The sequence below is a fragment of the Peromyscus maniculatus genome, chromosome 19 (assembly GCF_049852395.1).
Source record: "Peromyscus maniculatus bairdii isolate BWxNUB_F1_BW_parent chromosome 19, HU_Pman_BW_mat_3.1, whole genome shotgun sequence".
Classification (NCBI taxonomy): Eukaryota; Metazoa; Chordata; class Mammalia; order Rodentia; family Cricetidae; genus Peromyscus; species Peromyscus maniculatus.
The window spans coordinates 52,804,937-52,830,158 of NC_134870.1; the positions used below are offsets into that span (position 1 = coordinate 52,804,937).

General features: G+C 49.3%; 1 protein-coding gene and 1 long non-coding RNA gene across 7 annotated transcripts in view; one reads left to right on the top strand and one right to left on the bottom strand.

Annotated features, from left to right (window-relative positions):
• Positions 1-1,948: 1,948 nt before the first annotated feature.
• Positions 1,949-25,222, bottom strand: part of Afap1l1 (actin filament associated protein 1 like 1) — a 58,620-nt gene continuing 35,346 nt past the window's right edge. For 3 of the 6 annotated variants that reach the window (XM_076555339.1, XM_076555336.1, XM_076555340.1), the window contains exons 7-19: positions 24,852-25,063; positions 22,100-22,279; positions 20,082-20,168; positions 17,675-17,768; positions 17,310-17,462; positions 15,804-16,015; positions 13,870-14,015; positions 13,186-13,258; positions 11,579-11,690; positions 8,317-8,481; positions 5,894-6,090; positions 3,512-3,640; positions 1,949-3,029 (exon numbers count right to left, since the gene is read on the bottom strand). In XM_076555339.1, the coding sequence (XP_076411454.1) occupies positions 3,006-3,029; positions 3,512-3,640; positions 5,894-6,090; positions 8,317-8,481; positions 11,579-11,690; positions 13,186-13,258; positions 13,870-14,015; positions 15,804-16,015; positions 17,310-17,462; positions 17,675-17,768; positions 20,082-20,168; positions 22,100-22,279; positions 24,852-25,063 (1,784 nt within the window). In that variant the 3' untranslated portion in view covers positions 1,949-3,005. Of the gene's footprint in view, positions 3,030-3,511; positions 3,641-5,893; positions 6,091-8,304; positions 8,482-11,578; positions 11,691-13,185; positions 13,259-13,869; positions 14,016-15,803; positions 16,016-17,309; positions 17,463-17,674; positions 17,769-20,081; positions 20,169-22,099; positions 22,280-24,851; positions 25,064-25,222 lie in introns of all 6 variants that reach the window. The other 3 variants (XM_006985154.4, XM_076555338.1, XM_076555337.1) reach the window with 2 other exon arrangements.
• On the top strand, positions 13,132-20,088 carry LOC121823884 (uncharacterized). Its single transcript, XR_006065522.2, has 4 exons — positions 13,132-13,272; positions 16,207-16,388; positions 17,277-17,866; positions 18,510-20,088. It is a non-coding gene; the product is annotated as an uncharacterized LOC121823884 (long non-coding RNA).

Consider the following 25,222-nt stretch of genomic DNA (forward strand, 5'->3'; position numbering starts at 1 on the left):
TCCCCCCCCCCCCCGCCCCCCCAGACAGGGTTTCTCTGTCCTGGAACTCGCTCTGTAGATCAGGCTGGCCTCATTCACAGAGATCCGCCTGGCTCTGCCTCCTGAGTGCTGGGATTAAAGGTGTGCACCACCACCACCTGGTTTAGAGACTTCTGTATCTTTGATCTCGTCCAAGGCCCAGCTCAGATGTGACAGCCAACACACCATCATTGTCTTCATGTGGTGCTCTCTGAGAATGCAGTCTAGGTGGGCAGCTGATGAACTCTTCAGATAAGAAACTTGAGACTGAGCAGTTGGTGAGCCTGTGGAAGCTTTGCCCAGTGAGGGTGAGTGACAGGAGGAATCTAACACTTCAGTGTTGGCAAGGCTGGAACTTCAAGTTCCTCTCAGAACTGTGGCCTGAGAAGGCATTTTAACAAGTGAGTACGGGAGCTGGTGTCTGCTTTAGCAGTTTGCTTACAGTTCTTTTAGCTGCACAGCTTAGACCATGTGTCTATGTATATATCCATTCATTCATATACATGTACATATAGTTGTGTGCACATGTGTGTTTTGAGACAGGGTTTGTGTAGCCCTGGTTGGCCTAGAACTCCCTATGTAGATCAGGCTGACCTCGAAGTTGGCTTTTATTCATGTATTTATTAGGTGCAAGTGTGCTTCTGAATGGAGATCACAGAAGAGACAGAGATTTGGAGTTAAGAAATAAGGGTTCTAGAATCACACTGAACTGCAGAAAAATAAGTTATTTTAACTGATCTCACAGAATCTTAGTGTAAAGTACAGGCATAATGCTTAGAAAGGCAATAAATACCAGAGCTGGCTACACTATTTTAAAAAATATTTTTATGTTTAGTGTGTGTGTGTGTGTGTGTGTGTGTGTGTGTATGTGTGTGTGTGTGTGTGTGTGTGTGTGTGTGTGTGTGTGTGTAGGTCAGAGGGCTGCATATGGGAGTTGGTTCTCTCCATCCTTTCATATGGATTCTGAGGATTAAACTCAGGTCCTTAGGCTTGGCAGCAAGTCCCCTTACACCCTCCGAAACATCTTGCTGGATTCTGGTTACATTATTTAAAAGACGAGTAAAATGCAGAAAAATTATTACAGAGAAACATTTTCAAGAAGGCAGCAGCCAAAGGTCAAGGTGAGCACTGGGTGTGCACTGAGCACGGGCCTCAGGTGACATGGGCTGTTGGTGCCTGACAGGTGGCATGTCCTCCTGTGTGTTAATGATTAATGATGTAGGGCCCTTTCCACAAGTGAGCCCAAGATCCACTTGTGGAAAAGGCATTTAACCCTAAAATAACTGCCCAAGAAAGAGTGTGACAGATACTTACGACACAGTGGTGGGTGCCATTTAGAAGATACATCTTAACAAGGAGCACTGGCAAATGTGGGCTGTCATTGAAGACACAGGTGTAATTTGGAACGAAAACCCTCCCTTTGGATTGGATGCCTTTTGAGAGCCATTACTATTTAAATCATCTTTTTTTCCTTAGCAGAAAAAACAAAGGTTTTTGAATCAGACCTTGCTCATCTAGCTGATTCTAAAATCCACTTCTGACTTGGGCATTTTCAACTTTAAACAACATAGAAGATGCTTCTCATGATTTATCTCATTAAATACCCACCAGGAGTCTTGGGAGGAGAGTTCAATCACTTAGCATGTTCTCACAATGAAAGCCAGAGGAGCTGAATGACTCCCCTGAGATAATCCTGCAGTTAGCAGCAGCCAGCCCTGTCTGGACACAGGATCATGACCCCTAACGTGTCTACCCTACCAGTGAGGTGACCTGCCTGTTCCAGTCTCCAGCTGCTTCAAAGACTGGTAAGGTTTCAATGAGGCTGAAGTATGTTAAGTCTTAGGTGGGTAACATACCAAGACTAGCAAACCATCTGCTGCTTATTCTGAGACACACAGCTTCCCCCTACTCCCCCAGTGCCAGCCACCTCTCAGAGTTGAACAGTTTCATCTTTATTGGAGATGAATATGTTAAAAATCGACCTAAAAGCCCAGTGTTGAGACAGTCATGGATGGCAGAGAAAAGAGGTTGCCTAGGCCTTGAGGCCCTATAAAAATATCAAGTGTTTGGAAAAGGCTTAGCACCCTTGTGGCAGAAATGAGCCACCATCCTCTTGGTTTTCTACAATAGTTTCACTTCGTAGCAGATACGGAGACAGGCTTGTGGGTCTCCTGGTACAAGATGAAGACTTCATTAGGCTGAAGACAGTCTTCCAACCACAGCCCCAGGAGCCTCGATGTCACATTAAAGAGGTAAGGACTTGACTGACAGCAATTGGCTCCACCCTCCAACAATGCATGCAACGGTGTGTGGGCATTCAAGCTTCATACTTTTGCCACTGTGAGTTTACAATGGGCCAGCTGATCAACCCTCTTTACCCTCTGACTACTCAGCTAATCTGATTTTAAAATGCACAGACCTGGAAGGGTCTAGTAGCTGTACTCTGCCTGGCGCTAAAACAGATGAAGAATGACGGTGGAATTTGTTTGTTCTCAGTAGCCTTTGTTCACTGGTGCGCAGGCAGGGAGATATTGATTTTCCGGTCCGTTCCCCTTGCCCGGAGGTTGTCTGTAATGCCCAACAGGGATGCAGGCTGCCTAAGTGTTTCCAGGTGCTGGAGTGTCTTCTTTGGTCATGACACTACCAGTGCTTCTTTGCTGTCTTCCTTTGCCTAAGGGCTGGGACTGGGATGCTGAAAAAGGATGGGATGGCTTGTTCGCATGCGCTTTCACTGCTTCAGAAGGCAAAGGGACCCAACAAAACCTTTACAAGTGGGCATGGTTCCATCTCCCGCCACTCCCTCCTCTCCCCTTTGTAAAGCCGGAAGGATGCTTTCCACGGCTCCCTTTCCACAGCCCTTAAAATCATGCGGACAATCAAGCTGGTCTTTAGGGTGCTCCAGTCTTTTCCTGATGTCTTTGTGAAGAAAGCATTTCCTCCTTAGGTGGACGAGCTGATACTCCTTCAGGATGGAATTCTTACTCTTCCTAGGTCTTCTTCATTTCCCATTCCTAAAGCACAGAAAGACACACACACACACACACACACACAAAAAAAAAAAAAATCGGGTGTTGAGGGTTCTAGTGGGACCACAGGTTGGAGCACTCACTGCATTCTTTATGAATAGCTCCACTGGCCAGGCCAGAGACCATGGGGCCCTGCTCCTCAGTCTCTGTAACCCGAAGTCCTTTCTCCATTCTCAGCTGAGTAGTCAGGATAGCTTTCTGTTGTGTAGTGGTGGTGACAAGGTCTCACTATGTCGGTAGATCAGCCTGACCTCAAATTCAAGGTGATCCTCCTGCTTCAGCCTCCAAAATGCCGGGATTACATACCTAACCAGATGGCAGCTTGTTTGACGGCGCCATGTTAATGAAGGGCAAGGAGTCTGGCTCTAGTGCTTGGCTATACTGGCAGTTCCCTGCCTTTCTCCCTAGGTGGTGTTCTGGGTTTTGGGGATCTGTGACTTGCCATTAGCTAAGCTCTTTCAGTTTACCTTGGCCTTCTGTAACACCCTTCCTTGGTTGGAGGTCACAATGGATGGACTCCTCTTCCTCAGCTCAGAAACACAGTTGACAGGGAGAGATTGTTCTGGGGCGTTGCTCTGGGGTTTATTTGTAGTTTCCTGTTTATGGCAAACAAAACAAAACCATTAAGTAGGTGAGATACAGTGCTGTCCATTTGCACCCAACCTGTACTTAGAAGGATAAGTGAGCTTTAAATTAGGAAGCACTAGGCAGCCCGGTGGTGGTGGCACACACCTTTAATCCCAGCACTCAGGAGGCAGGGAGGCAGAGGCAGGCAGATCTCTGTGAGTTCAAGGCCAGCCTGGTCTACAGAGTGAGTTCCAGGGTCCAAAGGTACACAGAAAAACCCTGTCTCAGCCGGGCGGTGGTGGCGCATGCCTTTAATCCCAGCACTCGGGAGGCAGAGCCAGGCAGAGTTCGAGGCCAGCCTGGGCTACCAAGTGAGCTCCAGGAAAGGTGCAAAGCTACGGAGAGAAACCCTGTCTCGAAACCCCCCCCCCAAAAAAAAACCCAAAAAACAAAACCCTATCTCAAAAATCCAAACCGAACCAAAACAACAACAACAACAAAAGCTACTGAACAGGGCAGGAGGCAGAAGATGCTGGGGGCTGGGAAGTAAAGACAGGTAACGTCACAGAGCTCTCTCTATGCACCAGGCAGGCATTGTAAGAATGGTCTTTTCCATTAATCGCCCCATTTTATAGACGAAATCAGGATGGTCAAGTTTCTGTGCAAGGTTGCATGGTTGCTTAGTATGAGAGCCGGATTCAAATCCCATAGCTACACTGTTTCTTTTGGGTAGTGCTGCTAGGGATTCAACAGAGCTTCATGTATATGCTCTTAACTTCTCCCTGGTATTGTCTTTTTGTCTACACTATCTTCACCTGTTAAGTCTTCTGGATAATTGCTTAATATTCAACTCCGTAAATGTGTGCTATCTTTTTTTTTTTTTTTTTTTTTTTTGAGACAGGATTTCTCTGTGTAGCCTAGGCTGTCCTAGAACTCAGCTATGTAGACCAGGCTAGCCTTGAACTCACAAAGATCAGCCTGCCTCTGCCTCCCAAGGGCTGGGATTAAAGGCGCCCCATCATCACCACGCAGCTGCTGTCTACCTTTAAGTCAACTTGACACAAGCTTCTGAGAGGAGGGAGCCTCAATTGAGAAAATGCCTTCATAAGATGGGGCTGCAGCCAAGCATGCAGGGCACTTTCTTAATTAGTGATTTACGGGGGAGGGCCCAGTCCATCGTAGGTGGTGCCATCCCTGGGGCTCGTGATCCTGTGATCTGTATGAAAGCAAGCTGAGCAAGCCAGTCAGCAGCACCCGCCCCCTACGGCCTCTGCATCAGCTCCTGCCTCCAGGTTTCTGCTTGTCTGAGTTCTTGTCCTGGCTTCCTTCTATGACGAGCAGCAATGTGGAAGTGTAAGCCAAATAAACCCTTTCCTCCCCAACTTGCTTTGTGGTCATGATGTTTCATCACAGCAACAGTGACCCTAACTAAGACAGCGTGAAACCTTAACAGCTAACCCTGCAAGGCATTTAGAAAAGACTTATTTTTTCTAGCTCCAGAGGGTAACGAAAGAATCACAGGTGGTGGGGGGAAAAGCAGTGGGGGTGCTGCTGAGAAGCAGCAGCTGTGAGCAAGGAATGGGTTCTAGCTGCTTCCCCAGCCCTCTGTGCCTCAGGTTCTCCACCCGTGAACTGAAGCTGAGGAGGCCCCCAAAGAGAGGAAGTGTTGGGTAGCTTCAGATCACGGGGTGTGGGCTGCCCACATGGAGTAGCTTGGAATACAGCTCCCAGTGACAGCTCATACTCATCAGACAAGTCAGTTTTGTTGTCTAAGAGCAGGGACGGCACCTCATCATTCAGCAAACACTGGCTATGTCCTACCAGCCAGACTCTGTGAGAGGCTAGGGATAGGATAAACAGCCTCACTCCTGCGGGTTGTTTTTGGTGCTGGGGATCTAACCTAATGCCTCATACATGCCAGGCATGTGATTGACTATTGCACTGCACCCCTATGCCTCAAGTCTTAATAAAAACACAAAATACTTGGGGCAGGAGACAGTCACTACACAAATAAGGACACACGTATGCATGTATTCTCTCTCTCCCTCTCCCTCTCCCTCTCCCTCTCCCTCTCCACTGGTTCAGTACTATGCAGATGAAGAATGTACATGACCACTGGTAATTTATAGCAACGCTTCCTAATGGGGTAACCCTGCCCTCCCTGGGACGTCTGGCATTTCTGGAGACACTTCTGACTGTCACAACTGGGAGTGAGAACAAACGTAGTAGCATGTGTGAGGGGTTCGGAGGTGGCTGCCCCAAGGAGGAGGCACTGGACTCACCTGGCTCTTGTTCTTCCTGCTGCTCATAGACAAGCCCAGGGCCGGGCCCCCGGCCAGGGACTGCTGTAAGCGCTCCTTCACAGCCACCAGCTTCAGCTCCAGGTCGATCCTCTGCTCTTCCTTGGCGCGACACTGCGCTTCTAGAGTGGCCACGGCCTCCTCCAAGGCCTTCAACTTCGCTCCTGAGTCCAGAGACACTGATGAGAAAGTCTGTGGGGGCCTCAGGTCCCATCTGTCTCTCCTGGGGGCGCCTTTCTAGCAGTGTGGGTGCAGGTAAAAGATGGGTTTTGAGGTGGGTTACCAGCCACACCCTGTGGTGTGGCCTTCATCTACCCAGCCTCCATTTTTCGGTACCCTAATATTCCACTGCAAAAACCAATGTTGCCCTCTCCTCCCCTGTAGTTTGAGTGGTTGGGTCCCATGTAACTCGGGGGCCTGGCCCATGATCACCTCTCATCTTCCGCTCACAGTGATTGGTTTAAGAATTAAAATGGAGTGAATCCTGAGATTTGGGTGGTGGTCACCGGGAAGAGACATCCCTTTTGCTGGGGTGTCCAGAGGACTGGGTGAAGGCTTGTCCTGTGCAGCCACCATGTCGCCACAAAGGGGAAGAGAATGGAATCATCTGTTTCCCTATACTTCACCACACATATCTAATCCATCAGTTTTCAGTTTGCATTTTTGTGTGCGATTCTGGTTCCTGTTACTGGTGTACTAGAATCATAGTACAGAGCATTCTGCAGACCAGGGTTTCCGGGAGGACCTTGGCCCTTATTTAGTTGAAGCTGACAAACCTTCATTAATACTTCTGTCATGCTAAGAAGCTCCATTTGTGTGTGGGGGAATGGAGGGTGGAGATTGACCCAAGGGCTTGCATACTAGGAAGAACTCTGCCACAGAGTACACCCATAGCCCCGTTTCAAAAAAAAATCTTAAAAACACCCCCAAAATAGGGCCTTGTGTAGCCCAGGCTTGCCTCTGACTGTACAGAGGAAAATGCCTGCCTCCAAAGTGCTGGGATTATGGCGTGTGCTGCCATGCCTGGTTTATGTGGTACTGCAGATTGAACCTAGGGCTTTGTGAATGCCAGGCAGACATTATACCAGTGAGCCACAGCGCTAGCTCAGACCAGAATCATCTCCATCCTTGAACTTCCATTAGAAGGTTTTACAGTCATGCTAACTGCATCTACTCATTGCTTTAGTAGTTGTTTACTGAGTTTTTACTACGTACCAAGCACTGTCCTAGACCCTTGGGATAGATCAGTGAAAAAAAACAGGCAAACATTTCCACTTATATGAATCTTATATGTATATGTGTATGACAAATATAAGTAAAAATAATGAATATAACAAGTTATGTATACTGCAAATTAATATAGACAAAAATGTTGGCTAGGATAGTCAGTCTGCTCCAAATCATGGTTCTTACCTCTGGAAAGTTCCTGTCCTTTGTTTGTTTGTATGAGTGACTGAGACCAGGGCCTTACACATGATAGACAAGTGTTCTACCATTGAGTTACATCCCCAGCCCCACTGAAATCAAACTGCTTTCCCTTGCCATCCTCCTGTTAGTTTATTCTTTCAATTTTTTTTTTTTTTGATATGTAACCTTGGCTGTCCTGGAACTTGCTATGTGGACAAAGCCAGCCTCCACTCCATGGAGATCTGTTTGCCTCTGCCACCTGAGTGCTGGGACTAGAGGTGTGTACCACCATACATGGCTCCGTGTGTTCATTCTTTGGTTGACCAGAAGTCCTCATCTTAGGTCCATTGCCATCTATGGATAGGCTCTAGGGTTGGGCCACTGAATTCGCCTGGACCATTTTGACGTAGTGTTTTATTCTTAGGGAGGGGGACCATAGGTTCTATGCTCCAGAAGGGCCATGTGTGTTCCAGGCAGGACTTCCTATTCCCCAGAACACGTGGGAGAAACCCAGGCAGAAGTGTGGTGAACTCCAGCTAGGTAAGAATTCAAAGAAACACAGTGGAAAATGGGGCTAGAGAAGCCCAGGGCAGGCAGGGCCTGTTGAGGTCTCTGGATTTCCGAAGAGGATCCTGGAAAACACCACTGTTCCTCACACCTAGTCCCGGGCCACCATCTTACATCTAAGTGAATGAGTGTGGGGCCCAAATAGTCTTACTTCCGAGATGCCCAGGAAGCATGCTTCAGTTCTCCACACTGCTGTAGGCAGGTCGCCTCTGACCACAGTACTGGGGGTGCTTTCCATGCTCTCTTATCTGGAAGCACTTACTAAACTGCCAGCACTTTCTTTAATCACAATGAATGATACAGAGGAGGAGAAGGGGGCAAGGCCTACCTCTTCTGGGTGGGAAACTAGGAAATCTGTGTAAGAGGCACAATAAGGGGAGGTCTCAGGCGGAGGTGCCCTTGTGCACGCAGGGCCACACCTTGGCAGGTACCTGGGTTGTTCCGGATGGCTTCCTTCAGCTCCTTCTTCTCCTGTCGCAAAGCCATGAGTTCTGTCCGAATCATCTCCTTCTCCTTCTCCAGCCTCTCTTTTTCTACCAGGTACCTGCGGGCATCCTCCTCAGCCCGGTTCTTGCCGTACTTGTATTGATTGGCACCTACAGGGATACAGGACAGCAAGAGGTCCTCAGGTCTGACCTCTGGTGAGGTCCACATGGGGTGTTAGCTTGCCTCTCACCTCAACTTCATCTGCAACACAGGGATGTTTAGGTCCACTTATTTAAGTGTAGTGTAGTTAGCATGAATCTGCCAAGGAACAGAAGGAACAGGGAGGCTACACAGCACAGGAACTTGGACCCAGGCAGATCAGGGTTTGCATTCTCTCTTTACTGGGTGTGTGACGTCACATCAAAAGGACTGGTGTGCTTTTGTGCCTTTCCTCAAAGCCTCAGTGTCCTTATGCACAAATAAAGATACTGCTAACTAACAGCTTCCAGCACGCAGAGGTTTAAATGCCATAATCAAGGAAAAGTACTTAATATAGTACCTGGCAAGTGATGAGTGCTTAGTAAACGTTAGGAAATAATGATAGTAGTATCCTATAATCAAGCAAAATTTGTGATGTATAGATAACCCATTTTTGCTTTGTAGAAAAATGTGCTTTGAATGAGTCAAGTCTCAGGTATTTATGATAAAGGAAGATACCTCCATATGACTCAGATCAGACCCAGGCCAGTGTAAGGCCCTGCTAATTGTATTGCTGGGGAAGGGTGGGGAGAGAGAAAGCCCCGAGAGTGTACTGTTGGTCCAACACAATGGCAAGCAGCAAGTACCCAGAACCATGTTGCTCACTCAGTGTAGGCTACGCTCAGCCACTTGCTTGAATTCCCATTTAACCGTCCTCTGTTTTATTATTCATTGTGTAACGTATTTGGTTCTACTTACTATTAGCTGTTTGTTTACGACTCTGTTTTTACTGCCGAGGAAGCCAGGCATAGAAAAGTTAGGTCCCACTGTTTATGGCTCTAGAGACAAGTTGAACATGTGTCTGTCTTACTCTAGGTGATGAGGTCACAAGCACAGAATCTTTGCATGTGGCATCGGTGGTCTCAGAAGAGAGCCATCTGTACAACAGGGGATGGATGGCCCAGACACCACGCCTGCCAACTTGGACTCCGGCTTCCGAAGCTAGGAGAAACGAGCTGTTGTTTTGAAAAAGGTCATCTAGCTTAGGACATTTTGTTACAGCACACTGAGGACCGGGGCAGCTTTCCTCCTGTGTGCCTCAGGATGTCACTGGACTACAACATGTGGCTTCTAATCTTTCCAGGAAACCTGTGACTTACAGGCCCGGGGATGGGGAGGCCAATGGGCCTCAGCTGGACCAGTCCTATTTTCACAGCTCTTACAATCTGGGTTCTTGTGAGAGATTTGATTTTAAAAAACAGGTCTAGGTATTTACTTTTTGTTGTTGTTGATATTTTGTGATTTCTTTACTCTGATATGTTGAATTCAGTTTTCTACTTTGCTTATCCATTGATTTTTATTTTATTTTATTTTTCAAGATAAAGTTTCATTATCGAGCTCTGGCTGTCCTGGAACTCACTATGCAGACCAGGTTGACCTCAGACTCACAGAGATCTGCCTGCTTCTGCCTCTGGCATGCTGGGATTCAAGGTGTGTGCCACTGTGCCCGGTGAATTTATTTTCTCATGACAGGGTCTCACTGTGCAGCACTGGCTGGCCTTTTTATTCTTGCAGACAAGGCTGGCCTGCAGCTTGGAGTGATTCTCCTGTCTTCGTTTCTTGAGCGCTGGGAGTGCAGCGTGTCAATTACATGAAGAACGGTCTTCCATTTTAAAACAGGCCTTTTCAAAGCCTTGTATTTCCAGTGCCTAAGCATGAAGCGTCGCAAGAACACTGCACATCCCTCCCTCGTTCTGAGGGAGCCAGGCAGGAGAAAGGACTTGTTCAAAGTTACATAGCAGTGTCGCAGTCAAGCAAGAATGAGGACAGATCTCCTGAGTCTCAGGAGCAATGACTTATACTAATGCAACGGAAGGAGGGAACAGAAAAGTGTTTCTGTTTGTTTTTCTTTCCCTGAGACAAGGTTTTCTCTATATAACAGTCCTGGCTATCCTGGACCTCGCTCTGTAGCCCAGGCTGGCCTCAAACTCACAGAGATCCACCTGCCTCTGTCTCCTGGGTGCTGGGATTAAAGGCGTGCACCACCATCACCACCACCACCACCACCACCACCACCCAGCCAGAATTTTTTTTTTCTTTTTAAAGATGTCTTCAAAAAGCAGAGACTAGACTGTCCAGGTGCAGGGGAAAGGCACCTTAAGAAGCAGCACATTGTCCTGCAGGAAGCTGGCTTGCTCTCGATGGCCTCAATGAGTCCCCTGTGTGCCCTGGAGAGCACAGACGGGGACCTAGAAGTGAGCTGTGGATCTTGTGGCACCCCTGCTCAGGGACTGCGGAGGGACTGGTTATCTGCTTACTACCCTAGATCAGAGATCACAAACTCTGGTCCTTTGGAAAAGACAGGCTTAGAGATGAGCTCTCTGTATACACACTTGCATGCATGCATGTGCGCGCACATGTACACACACACCACTGTATATGCTTATATACCTTTAAACACTCAACTATTTTACAGATCATACACATGCAGTATAGAAACACTTAAATTAGCAGCTAATATTAAGAATTCACATGCCGGGTGGTGGTGACACACACCCTTAATCCCATCACCCAGGAGGCAGAGGCAGGTGGATCTCTGAGTTCGAGGCTAACCTGGTCTACAGAGTGAGATCCAGAACAGCCAGGGCTACACAGGGAAACCCTGTCTCAAAAATAAAAAAGAATTCACATGAACTTTCACTTTTGGCCTTTTGAATAATCAGTAAAAGCTGAGTGAGGTCTCCTGGGTAAGCCAAGTAGGTTCTACCTCTGGAGTTAGGACCTAAGCACTCTGGTCTCTCTGCAAACCTCCCTCCGCTATTCACTTCTCTCTGCCCTGACCACCCTTGCGTTGTTACTTTCTTCTTGTTTCTCTTGCTGTGCTGGGGACCGGGACCTTAGGTCTCACCATACCCGGCAGGTACGCCCAGCCCCCACTACTTTCCTTCGGGTAGAGTATTTCCTGATGGCCTGCTTCTCCTCATTTTACTCCCTTACCCCCGGGGAAATCTTGTATTGAGAGCCCTGCAATGTTCTACTCTACCTCCCTTAAGAGACCACGTGACTCACTGGAGGCATGGCGCTTGACTTTGACTTGTGGGTCCACACGATGGGACTTCTCACTGCAGGAGGAGGCGTGACGCTTCACCTGAGCCCCGGTGGGACGCTGGGGCTCCTCATCCTGGGCAAGGGGGACAGAGGCAGAAGGTTATAATGCAGGCAGGGTTCAACCCATCCAGACAGGGAGCTTCTGACCAGCGCTTTTGAGATCTTGGCCGTACATATACAGACTTGTGCAGCATCCTACAGTTTACAGACTACCTTCGCTAGCCTCCGACCCTCATACCTGTCTGTGGGAGGGAGAAGGCAACCATAGGCTGGAGCACTTACTGAGAGGACAAATGAGGGGGCTAGGAAACTGGGTGACCGTCTTTATTACAGGCATTTTGTCCTCGTATCATTTGAAAGCATTCTTCTGTTTTCTGAGTCGCTAACACAGCCTTCCCTCAGAAGAGGAGGAAAGGAAGGGACGAGATGGCATGGAAGGGAGGTGCCAAGGACAGACGGAAGTGACACAATGTGAACTGGCTGCATATTCGTGCTTGAAGGGTATTTCCCAGGGCTGGAGAGATGGCTCAGAGGTTAAGAGCACTGGCTGCTCTCCCAAAGGTCCTGAGTTCAAGTCCCAGCAACCACATGGCGGCTCACAACCATCTGTAATGGGATCTGAAGCGCTCTCTGGCATGCATGCAGACAGAGCACTCATACCTAAAAATACATAAATGAATAAAATTAAAATCTCTATTCCATCTTCCCCTCAAAAAAAAAAAAAAAAAAAAAAAAGAGTATTTCCCATGCTGCAAATCCAGTCAAGGTCTTGGAGGTCTGGTGTGATACATCACTGTCATTTAATCGTCTTACTAGGTTATTACTTACTGTAATTTCTCTGAACAGAACGTCCCACCACCTGGACACTGTGCTAATATCTTTCTTTCTTTCTAACATGAGTCATTTCATTTTGTTCTCCAAACACTCCTGAGAAGGACCCACACACCCACGTGGAGGTGGGAAGTGGGAAGCAGGGGGTCTGAAAAGCTGCGGTCCTTCTAACTCTAGTCTTCAAATCTGAAATGCCAGTTTTTGGTTTTGTTTGTTTTTTTTTGAGACAGGGTCTCCCTGTGTAACTCTGGCTGTCCTGGAACTCACTCTGTAGACTAGGCTGGCCTCGAACTCAGAGATCCGCCTGCCTCTGCCTCTCAAGTGCTGGGATTAAAGGCAGGTGCCACCACTGCCCGGCTCTATCTGAAGTGCTAAGCCACTCAGCTACTATTGTCTCTGCAACTGAGCAAAACCTTCAAGTTGCATTCAAGAAAGACCTTGGCAACCAAAGGGGGCAGGCTGGGGATGTTTCTAGGAAAGGGGGATCATGGAAGTGAGAACTCAGAGTATCGTCTAGTCCAGGCAGGGTCCTGGCTCACAGACGTGCCGTGCCCTCAGCAGCTTTATTCCCTCTCCTCTAGATGCAAGGCCACCTGCTCGTATCTGGTTGCAATGGACCTGGCTTCTGGTCCTTCCCCAGGAGAAGGCACGGGGCATGCCGCTGAGAGCAGACAGGTTGAGTGAAGACATGGAGGACCGCCTTCGGCATGTTACTAAACAGTGTGAACAGACCGTACCTGCACCTTCTCATAAGGAACCTCATCGTAGACACGGGGCTCCGGCCACTGATCCTGGCAGGATCGTGCATACCTAGAACATGAAAGGTACAATGATATTGGTGACACCTCGTGGCTTACGTTGCCTTCCCGTCTTCTCTCATTTGATGTTGGCAGCATTTTTTTTTTAAATTTTCACTCATTTTATTTATTTTTATGTGCACTGCTGCCCGCATGCATGTCTGTGTGAGGGTGTCAGATCCCCTAGAACTGGAGTTACAGGCAGGTGTGAGCTGCCATGTGGGTACTGGGAATTGAACCCGGGGCTCGTGCTCTTACCACTGAGCCACCTCTCCAGCCCTGGCATCAGTTTTTATGTATATAGAAAGGTCATGTGCTTGTGAGAACTGTATAGGCTTGTGTGAGTCTCGCAACCTTGACAACAGGTGGCTCATTCCCATCACCCTTTGCAAGTCAGAAGACAGACCTCAGGATGGCAAGCAGCAGGTCATGCTTCCCCCCACACTGGTGAAGAGCATGCCATCCTTCCCAAGGAAGCAGTCTTCCTGAGCTTGCCCCTCCCCTCCACCCGGTGCTCAAGACTGCGCAGCAGAGCCTGGAAATGGAGGCAGGACTCACCCTCCCCACCCTACCCCACCCCGCCCCCCACGCCCCGGCGGAAGTGGACCACGGAAACACCCTTACAGGAAGGAGTTGCGTCCAGCACTGACAATGCTGGTTAGGGTCTCCACGTCCACATAGTCATAGTGCAGGGCCTCCGGGGTGACTGTGGAGCCCATCTCCACCAGCAGCAGCCCAAGCCAGCGGCCCATGTCCTCTGAACAGCTTGCCTGGGGAGAGGAGGCACAGTGGAGTTCACTTTCACACCGTGAAGCCTTCTGGCTCACGTCAGAGAAACCCAAAAATGTCTCTAAGTACTCAGTACTTAGTGATGGAGGAAGAATTAAGACTAGACGCACATGCAGAAACCTAAGGCTCCTGAATTCTCTCCAGTATCTGCTCAAAAAACTGCTTCCTCCATTGAGTCCTCCAGGATTACTTTTGTAAGATGGCACAGCCCTATGCTCCACCCTCTGGTCTTTTACATCTGACCATTTGGGTAAAAACAGCATTTAGGTGTTCTCAAAACTTCTTCCTTCCCTCTTTTTCTTCCACACTGGGATCAAACCCAAGGCGCCTTGTGCATTTAAGGCCTGGCTTTACTAGTGAGCCACACCCCCAGCCTGAAAGCATAACATTGTTTTCAAGTTATTTTTATGTTGAGTATATGACTGATTGTTTTGCCTGCATGTATGTCTGTGTGCTGCATTAATGCCTGGTGTCTGCAGAAGCCAGAAGAGGGCATCTAATCCCCTGGAACTGGAGTTAAAGATGGTTGTGAATCACCTTGTGGGTGCTGGGAATCACGACAGGGTTCTCCGTCTAAGCAAACATGCTTTTAACTCTGAGCCATCCCTCCAAGCCTCCATACTTATAATTAATTCTCTAAATAGGAAATTGCTCATATATCTCAATTTTTTTTAAACTGTAGTTCCCAAAGCATTATAGTACTACTTATAGGAAAATTCCCCAGAACAAACTGCTGGCTAGTTAAACATATCCTTAATTCTGATTTAAAGAACATTATCACAAAATCAGTTAGCTAGTAGTGGCAAACTTAAATTTTAAAGGGGGAAAAAAAAACCCTGGAAACTGTGTGCATTAAGGAAAATAAGAGATTCAACAGGAAGATGCAGAGGTAATAGTTGAAACTGAGAAACAGAGGCAGATGGAGAGGTTCCCAGCACTCTGGAGCCTTGAAAAAAGCACATGGCTGCCCTGGCCTCTGTTTGTCTATAACGCGAGGAGGTGGACATTTGAATTTTCTTCCTGTGTCAACATTCTGAGTTCTAGACGCCCAAAGGGCTGTCACATGGAGGGTTGTCTGTGTGCTCTGGACACCCTCCCAGAGGAGGGCGGTGCCCGCAGGTAGGAAGGGCCGGGAGCGGGCGCCACTCACGCGTTGTTCAACATGAGCTTGCTGAGCTCAGGGTGTGTGCTGGACGCTGCTGCTGCAGGGATCTAGAAAAGTAAATATTGTACGAAAATATGGCCGTGGCCCTGCCAGTAGGGAGCTGGAAGGATTTTAACTCAAAGTGGGGAAACTCTTTGTAGAGACAAGAGTTGCTCAGCGGGAGGGACAGGCAACCTGGAGGGCCGTGGTTTTCTGAGGTCGATGGTTCCTGCTGGGAAGGTCTGAGAGAGAACTCCAGAATCAGATCCCAGTCAGACCACAGGAGATGCCTGTTGGACCTGGACCTTTAAGGTCAGGGCAAATAAGCAAACCTGGGTTCTAGAATGAGGGCGGCCAGAATTAGGGTATAAAAACACAGAGTGCTCTGTTAGGTTTGAACTTTAGATAAACAACACATAACTTCAGGGCAGGTGTGTCTCCAAATTGTCTGGGATACTTTCATATTAAAAACATGATTCCTTGTTTATCTGGAATCCCAGCATACCTGGTGTCCCCTGTGTTACCCTGACAAGCACCTTGGGTTCTTCCTCCAAAGTTCCTAAGGTAGGGTAGCAACAAGACCACCCCCCCCCACCCCCGGGCTACCTGGACTCTCTCCTCTCACCTCCAGGATGGCCACCTCCTGCCGATTGCGCAGGATCCTGAAAGCAAACGGGTGCCTGGGCCCGAAGCCTGGGGCTACCTCACAGCCCCCGAGGGCAATGGCGTTCACGTGGGTGTGCAGGTCTGTGCGGTCTTTGTGGAAATACAGAGTGTTGCACTTGAGGCGGCACCACCGTTCCTTCCAGCCTTGGTTTACCAGCACATTGAGGTAGCCTGGAACAAAGAGGCAGCGGGATGACCTCTTTAGAGCTCCTCGGGGCAAAGGCTCTGAGGGATATCCACACAAGCCTTGGGATCTAGCGGGCAGGAAGGAAGGCCCGGCACCTTGGGCATCCTCTTCTTTGAGTCTCAGCTGCCCGACTGTGAGTGCTCACTGACAATGCCATTCACGCATCCTCTTACAGCCCGGGGACCACACCAAGTGGGATGGAAATGGCCGGCGAGAATACTACAGAAGATGTACAAAAGCTACACCTGCCGTTTCCATTCCCCATTAACGACGCTGACTTTGTTACCGAAGGACAGAAAATGATGGCCAATGCTGGCACCTAGCGGCAGCATGGAGAAACGCCACCGTCTAGCCATGGTAAGGATTTATAAACCTAAGCAGACCGCTTGGCTGTGCAACTGACCACAGATGGAGTGAGAATCTCCTCTGAGCATTTTAGATTTTTATTTATTATGTATTTTTTCTTTACCACAGCATTCTATGATTCAATGGTCATAAAATATTTCTTTATAATCACACCTTTTATTAATAATTAATTAATTTTGTTTTTCGAGGCAGAGTTTCTCTGTGTAGTTCTTGCTGTACCGGGAACTCGCCCTGTAGACCAGGCTGGCCTTAAACTCAGAGATCTGCCTGCCTCTGCCTCCCAAGTGCTGAGATTAAAGGCGTGTGCCACCACCGCCATGTAAACTAATATATTTCTGCATATCCGAAATAGATGATTTTATTTTTTTGATATGTTGGATATGGAACCTGGGACCTCACACAGCTTGGCAAATGTTCTGTCATTGAGACACACTCCATCTCCTTTAAAACAGGTGATTATCTACTGGATTATAGTACACGGACCACAGTACTTGTAGGAAAAAAGTGATGCCTTCTCCGCCAGACGCTTTTTACTAACATGTATTTATCTTGAAAAGTACTTAATATTTTTTTAATCCCAATTTCCTTATCAGACTAGGCTGTAATCTACATACAGTTACATTTATATGTATATAAACCAGAATCCACTGCCCTTCAAGGTGCCTGACCCTGCTGGAAAGCAACTCCAGTCTCTATAAAGAGTTTCCCCATACTGAGTTAAAATGCTTCCAACTCCGTAAGGGCAGCAGCCATATTTTTGGGTAGTTTATTTTTTTTTTCTATAGCTTATAAAGGCCAGGATATAAGCTCCACATACATATGCATTATATACATATAAATGAAACCTATCTACTTTTGTTGTTTGTGTTTGTTTTTGAGACAGAGGAACCAGGACTCTGAGTCAGGACTTACCACAGCATGGAACCTCATTCTCACTGGGAAACGTCTGCAGGTCCTCGGCCAGCGCCTTCTTCTTGGAGAAACTGATGATGCGCGTGATCTTTCGGCCCGCAGCCCTGCTCATGGAGCCCTTTAGCTCAGCGAGGCTATTCTTCTTCCCTTTGCCTGGTGGTACAGGAGTGGATCACAGGGGATAGGGAAGGAGGCCATGGTCCCACCCATCTCTGGCCTTCCCAGCAGCCCCTGCAACCCGCGCACAGGGACCAGCCTGTAATTCCGGATACAAAAGGCCCGGTGGCCTTGCTCAGGTCCCCAGGCTCTACCACGGTGTGCCTGTGGCAAAGTCCCTCCCGTCTCTGACTAGTGGAAGCTCCTACCATGTTCACAGGCTTCTCGGCGGCCGAGGGTGGAGCTGTTGTCGTTCACGCCCAGGCTGTCAGAGTCTGAGTTCTGTTTCTCCTGGGACGATCTCTGGGGAAGGACATAGACAGCCTCACGTCAGCGGGACTCTCAGAAGGACTGCCTCCTTCACCCAGTCTTCTTCCAGTCCTCCAAGCAACAGCTTTCAGGTACCTGATACCACACCAATATGATCAGGGAGGTAGCAGTGACTGACACATGGTCACGCCTTCAGGTTACACTCTCCTGGGAGAGTGGGGCCATTAATTATGTCCTGGAATATGCACTGTATGGCGAGTGATAGGGAGCAGGGCAAGCATTTAAGGAGGGTGTGAATGTAATCCAGTAGCACTGTAGGGGTGGACAAGAGGGGGTGACCCTGGATGCTAAAGAGCCCCCGGGCAAGCTGATCAGGATGAAGTTCCAGAAAGGGATGAACCAAGGTGACAGCATTCAGGCATAGGGGGATGCTAAAACATGTTTTCAAAGGAGTCATGATAAGACCTGATGATCAGTAGACACCCGCTAAAATTCTACCTTGAATGAGAGGATGAAGGAACACACACACACACACACACACACACACACACACACACCCCCTTGATCGCCATCTATTGTTTTTACTAATTATACCAACTGTGAAACAATCGTACCTTCATTGATTCATTGATAAATTCATACGCTCCAAAGGAGGCAGGGCCGAAATTATGGAAGAAATTATAATGCTGCTATTCCTTATTAGCTGTGGGAATGGGGAGGCACCTATCAGGAAGGGGATGAGCGGTCTAAACATTTGAAGAATCTTGTCTGTAGGTTTTGAAACTGAAGGCATAGCCCTGTTTGTCCTGCAACAGCATGTATATAGCAACTTTTCCATCAAGACGGGAACAAACACAGAGGAAGGCCGTGAGCACTTGGTAACGAGTTCAGCGATGCCTCTTCAGTCTCATGATCCCATGGAAAGAGACCCCACCAACACAACATCCCAGCTCTTCTTCCACCCAAAAGACCATCATAAGTACATCAGCTACGCTCTCTCTGTACACTTAACCATGGCAGAGAACTCCATGGCACAGCCTGCCCTACAGCTGCTCTGTCGAGCCTTTGAACTGCACCAGAGGCTGTACCGTAGTGTGCATCCGCACATTCACACCCTTCTTCCAGGGCTGCTTTCCTATGGCCTTACTACTGGCAAAAGCTAAGTGTGGGCAGGGCTGGGCTCCTCCTTCCCTTCACAGGCATCCATGTTCCCCGAATACTCCAGCCATCCTAAGCTCCCAGTTCCGTTTCCCTGTCCCTGTCCAGGACTAGCCTCTCACAGCTCCCCATCTCTAGACAGTGCCACACAGGCCACTTTCAGTCCCCCATTTTCTCTGCTCTACTGCCCATTCCTGGTGCTTAGAGCACCTTTTTATTATTATTATTTTTTTTGACCTTTTCACCCTTGTCTGAAGCATCACTTCCTCAGGAATATTCTCGAAGCTCTGAGACAGGAGCATGCCTCCCGGACACTCATCAGAAACCTGGCACCGTCTCTTTGAGCTTGTACCCAGAGTAGCAATTATAAAACAGTCTGATTGTTTTGACTCACGCCTGCCTGACCATTGGGCTGTAGGCGTAGTGGGGTCAGGGGTCGTACTGGTTTCTGCATAGGGACTGGTATGGGTGGAGCCTCTCTACAGGATTTGGCCAGTGGTTGTCGGGGTGCTCTGTTGCAGCAGCAGAGTCCTGAGTGGGCTTCAAGCCAGCCTGTGTGGGCTCAAATACCGGCTCCATGCCTTATTTACTGTCGGACTTGGTTACAGCGTGCGCTTCTGAAAATCTGTCTCCAACACAAGCACTCCAGAAGTGGGACTTGTGAGAAGTGGCTGGATCCTAAGGGCTCTCTTCCTTCGGTGGATTTCCTCGTGGTTAAATGGAACGATCCCAAACGGATGGGAGGCAGTGGGGCTCGTTAGGCCCGAAGTCACTGGAGGGCATGTCCTGAGAAGATAGACACTCGGTCCCTTCCTGCCTCCCTGTGTGCTTTCTGTCTGTGAGGAGGTGAACTGGGTGGCCCTGCCTACGTTTCCTACCTGTTCCCGTTATTGCAACCCAGCACCCTGACAATGCTCAGCCTCATCCGAGTATGTGGCCAGCAGACTGGGGGCCGAACCAAACCAAATTTTTTCTCCTTTAGCTGTTCATGTCAGGGTTGTCCCAGACACCAAGCTGACCACCGAGCACCTGCCGCTTTGCGGCTTAGCTTATATGGTGCCACAGGGTGTGTGTGTGTGTGTGTGTGTGTGTGTGTGTGTGTGTGTCTTCACCACCAGGCTGTGAGTCTGTGGCCTGTGCTTAGTGCCTACTACCTTACCCAGAGGAGACAACGGGAGACGGACATACCTTGTCCTGATCCAGCTTACACAGAAAGACTGGGGATCTGGGGACCTCCAAGCCCTCGGCGCCAAGCCGGCTGACCTCTCGGATAACCTGTGGAGAGAACAGAGGGCTGGGAATAGGTGCCCACCCGGGAAGAGCTCTGGGGACAGAAGCATGGCTGGTATTTGTGGGATCAAGACGGTTGCGAAGATGGAGTAGGGCCACCAGGAGGCAGAGTGGGGCTGAAATGGCCAATCTGCACAAACGCGGACTTGTCAGAGCCTGTCCGAAAGGGCTGGCTACACACATCCACACTATAAGAACGCTGTTCTCTGCTGTCTGAGGAGAGTGAGGTCACAGATAAGGGAGATGTGACTCTTGAAGAGTCACAGTGGCGAGGGAGCCCGTGGACGTGACAGCTAGGCCTTTTATCACAGCTGGCAGGTGGTGAGCGTCATCACCTTGATGTCAGGGACATCCTTTCATTGACTCAGGCACAAGCATGCAGGTGATAACATTGAAAAAGTCACCATCTAAGCCAGGCGGCGGCGGTGGTGGCGGCACACGCCTTTAATCCCAGCACTCAGGCGGAGGCAGGTGGATCTCTGTGAGTTTGAGGCCAGCCTGGTCTACAGAGTGAGTTCTAGGACAGCCTGGGCTACAGAGTGAGTTCCAGGACAGCCAGGGCTAAGGCACCATCTGATGCTCACCCAGACAGCAGCATTCATCCCCACAGCAGTCTGTGATCCTCAAGTTTCAGGTGAGGAGGATGTGATTCCGGGAGGAAAAGGCTCTGGTAGGAGGCAGCAGAGCCAGACCCCCCAAATAGGCGCATGGCTGCCTGCTAGATAAGCCTTGGACTAGGCTACAGAGGACCGGAATGGCCAGGCAGATCCCTTTGAACTCTGGGCCCAAGACTCCTACTTCCGACTCAAACGAAGCTTGAGGCTCCTGAAGGCAAGTTCGCTCCCTTCCTTCCCTTCTGGACCCACAGGTAGGGATGGGAATACCAAACATCCCGGGGAGATCTGGTTATCACCGAAAGGAAGGGGGACGGGAGCTTGGTTTCATTGTTCCGACAGGAAGGGAAGAGAGGAGAGCGGGGTGTCCAGTGGGGTAGCGGGGTGGAGGGTCTGCTGGAGAGGGCTGGGGGCGGGGCAGTGCCTTGATTACCACCAACAGAAGCTAACCAACACTGCTGTTCACTTGCTTGTCTAGCAGGCACTGGGCCAACTCTTGTCAAATCCTTCAAAGAATCATTTAAGAGACGGGGAAACTGAGGCACAGGAAAGCAATGTCATTTGTAGAAAGATCTCACAGCTAGGGAATGTTGTTCGTTTCTGGAACTTGGACTCAAACCCATGGACCACCAAAGTCTTCCCTTATCATTACTATGCCACCAAGCCTACTGTGGAGTAGATCTACTTAGCCTCACATCTTGATCCCCATCACTTGATGCTGTCTGCGACACTTGGCAATCACATTAAGTTCTCTGTGCCTCAGTTTACCCACCTCTGAATGTAAGTCATAACAGCCCTAATGGTCATATACACGAGGCTTTGGCCCACTTCATGGTACAATGTAATTAATACACGGTAGCTTCATGGATCTGTGACATCGTAAAGATGCTGGACTCCAGTGGCTATTACCACAATGCACATTCTCATCTCAAAACAAGAAAGGGATTTCCTCCTCCCCTATTTTTAAATTAGAAGGGCTGGCTGGCCTAATAATAAAACCAGCTTTCAAAGGCATCGATACACACCATTCCAGGAGTGTAAGGTGGGCAAACAGTAGGCTGCTGAATAGGAAAGTTCAATAACGGGAGGATTATAGACCTCCTGGATGAGGTATGTTTGTTGTGAATATCCAAGGCCCATTCGATGTGAGTCTTAGTCATGCACAGGGACCCCCTGGATCCCTTCTCCCCTAGATAAGGCTTGGTACTTCCAAAGTTAGAACCCCAGCTTGGGGAAAGAGAGGGAGGGAAGGAGGGAGGGAGGGCAGGATGGCGGCCTCCGGTGTGTCCTGGGCATGCGTACCTTCAGCCACTCCTCAGCCTGCTCCCTGCTCTGCAGAGCCAGCACCAACACCTCCGTGGCCCCCTGGGAGAAGCGCAGCTCATGCCGCTTGTGGCGGCCGTCCTTGGGCACGTAGACGACGGTGCAGGCATCTAGCGCCAGCCTCAGGTGTGGCTGCCGGTCCTTGGAGCTTTTGTAACACTGCATGAGGAGAGGGGGTGTGGGGTGGGGGTCAGAACCTCCCGCAGTAGAGGGTGGGAGAGGGAAGACACCCTCGCACACAGTCGATTCCCCACTCGGCCCAAGTGTGAGCAATAATACCTCACAGTGAGAAGCCGGAGCGGGGGGTCTCTGGGAATCTTCCAACACAGCTGTCCATGAGGAAAAGGCAGATTATAGCACAATACTAGGAAGGCCATGTGGGTTGAAGAAGCCAGAGAACAAATAGGTTGGCTTGGGAGGATGCCAGCTGAAAGGCTACATGGCAGAACATCAGGAGTGAATCCTGGCAGGTATGCACTGCTGGCCTTGGGAAGGCGGGCTTTCTCATAGGGAGGCCAGCTTCAGCCTCCACATCAGAGATTGACAATAACGCTACAAAAGGGGATGTGGAAGTAGACAATGGTTTCTGGGGGAGGGAGAGACATTTCCTTCAGCAGGGTATACACTGGTAAAGCATCTACACTCCTGTAAATAACCCCTAACCTACGCTGCTGTTAACAATCCTAAGCACGCACATTGGTTTACACCCACACAAAGCAAGTGGAGGGGAGCAATTTGAATGTTAAGCCACCCTTGTGTGACCAGAATAAACCGGTAGCGGTCCTGCGTTTTTTTATAAGCATCTAGATTCTGTTTGCTGGTGTTCCATTTAGAGCTTTCAACTATGTCATAAAAGAAGTCAGACTATGATTTTTTTCTTTTTTAAACTTGTTTTCATTTATTTATTTATGGGAGCGGGGGCACATGTATGCCATAGCAAATATGTGGCAGCCAGAGACGACTTGCTAGAGGTGGCTCTCAACTTCTACCATGTGGGTTCCGGGTACTGAGCTCAGGTCACCGGGCTTGGTAACAAGTGCCCCTTACCCACTGAGCTGTGTTACCCTTCTCTGAAGCTTTCCGCGTCCTAATCACAGGTTTCGCTATGATTGACGCTTCCAGACATGTATAGCTTTTGATCACTGTCACCCTCTCATCCCACTCCAGCTAATCCCCTTCCACTGCCCGGCTCTACTGGAGAATTATGAAAGCGTTCCCTTTGGAGCTGGGCTGAGACTGCTGCCTTCCCTGCTCACTCTGTCTCCTCGGGGCTGGGGGGCCTGGCAGTCAAACACAGTAGAGAAAGGGGGGGGCGGCGGATGAATGGAAACATATCCGGGTGGTGGTGCACACCTTTGATCCCAGCACTCGGGAGGCAGAGGCAGGCAGATTTCTGTGAGTTCGAGGCCAGCCTGGGCTACAGAGTGAGTTCCGGAACAGCCACGACTGCACAAAGAAACCCAGAGTAGGAAAATGAACATAACTGTGGGAAAAGATAATAGCTGTTTCTCTCTCTCTCTCTCTCTCTCTCTCTCTCTCTCTCTCTCTCTCTCTCTCTCTCTCTCTCTCTCTCTGTGTGTGTCTCTCTCTCTCTTTGTCTCTCTCTCTCTCTCTGTCTCTCTCTCTCAGTGTTTTAATCTGTCTGCAAGCCATGCTCAACATGCATGGCTTTGAAACTTTTTCTCACCCTGGGCAGTGAAGACTGACAGCAGTCCAGGGCCAGTCCGAAGGTCATGATGGGAGTGTTTCCAGTTCTTTTTGTATGGACTCAGAGACCCACCTGCCTTTGCCATCCAAGTGCTGGGATTAGAGTGTGTGCCACCACCGCCTGGCAGTGCATCTTCTTTAGGGACAACAGTAACAAGACACAGTGCCCCAAAAGGAAAGCTTCCTTGAAGAGAATGAGTTATATAGTTGTATGCGCTGGAGGGCATTGCTTTATAAACAGATGTGTGAAGACAAGAGTGGAAACGGAGCGATTCTTATTTTAATTTTATGTTTCCAGGTGTTTTGCCTGCATGCGTGTCTGTGCACCCCATTTGTGCAGTGCCTGAGGAGGCCAGAAGAGGGTATCAGATCCCCTGGAACTAGAGTTACAGATGGCTGTGAGCCACCATGTGGGTGCTGGGAATCCATCCCAGGTCCTCTGCAAGATCAGTCCATGCTCATAACTGCGGAGCCATCTCTCCAATCAGCTCTGAGTCAATGAGATTCATTCATTCTTTTGCTGTCTCATTCCAGGGCCTTGCTATGTAGCCCTGGCTGGCCTTGAACTCATGAAAACCCGCCCCCCCCCCCCCCCCGCCCCAGCCTCCGAAGCGCTGGGGTAATAAACAGACATTTCTTTGTAAATCATTTTCTTATCTTTTCCTAGCGAGTTTTTATTTATTTATTAAACTTTTGTGGTACCGGGGACTGAATTCTGGTCTTGTGCATGCTAGGCAAGTACTTGGACACTGAGCTACGTACGTGCCCAGCCCTTCCCCTAGTTTATGAATGAAATATATTAACCGGTGTAATAAAGACAATGAATGTATTAAAGTAATTAAGAAAAATTCTGGAAAGAAAAACTAGGTAAGCCTCCATCTGGTTTTCAAGGGTGTGTGTGTGTGTGTGTGTGTGTGTGTGTGTGTGTGTGTGTGCGTGCACATGCTGGAGCTCGATGTACACAGACCACGCACACCCTCAGGCACGTAAAGGCACGCCCACAGGCCGCCAGGGAGGCACTCACCAGTAGCTGCTCCTCCTTGATGACCGTCAGCTGCTTGGCCCACTGCCCGAAGCGCTTTTTCCGGAGCAGGAAGGCACATATCCTGCAATCCCTAACCAGGTGCATGGAGGCCTCCTCCGAGGGCCACTGGTGCCTGGGCCGCCGCCCCTTCTCTTCCTCCTCCTCGTCGTCGTACGATTCATAGGAGCTACTCATGGCGTCAGAGTCATTGTCTGGGGGTGTCACGGGAAAGGACCCCTTCAGTCTCGGTGCCCCCCTCCCCCCAGGCCCCTTCTAACCCTGGCAGGCAGCCTGCTCTGGGCCCGAGCCATGGGAGGCAGAGGATGGACAAGGATGGACTAGAGGCCTTACTCAAAAGCTTTGCTCTGGAC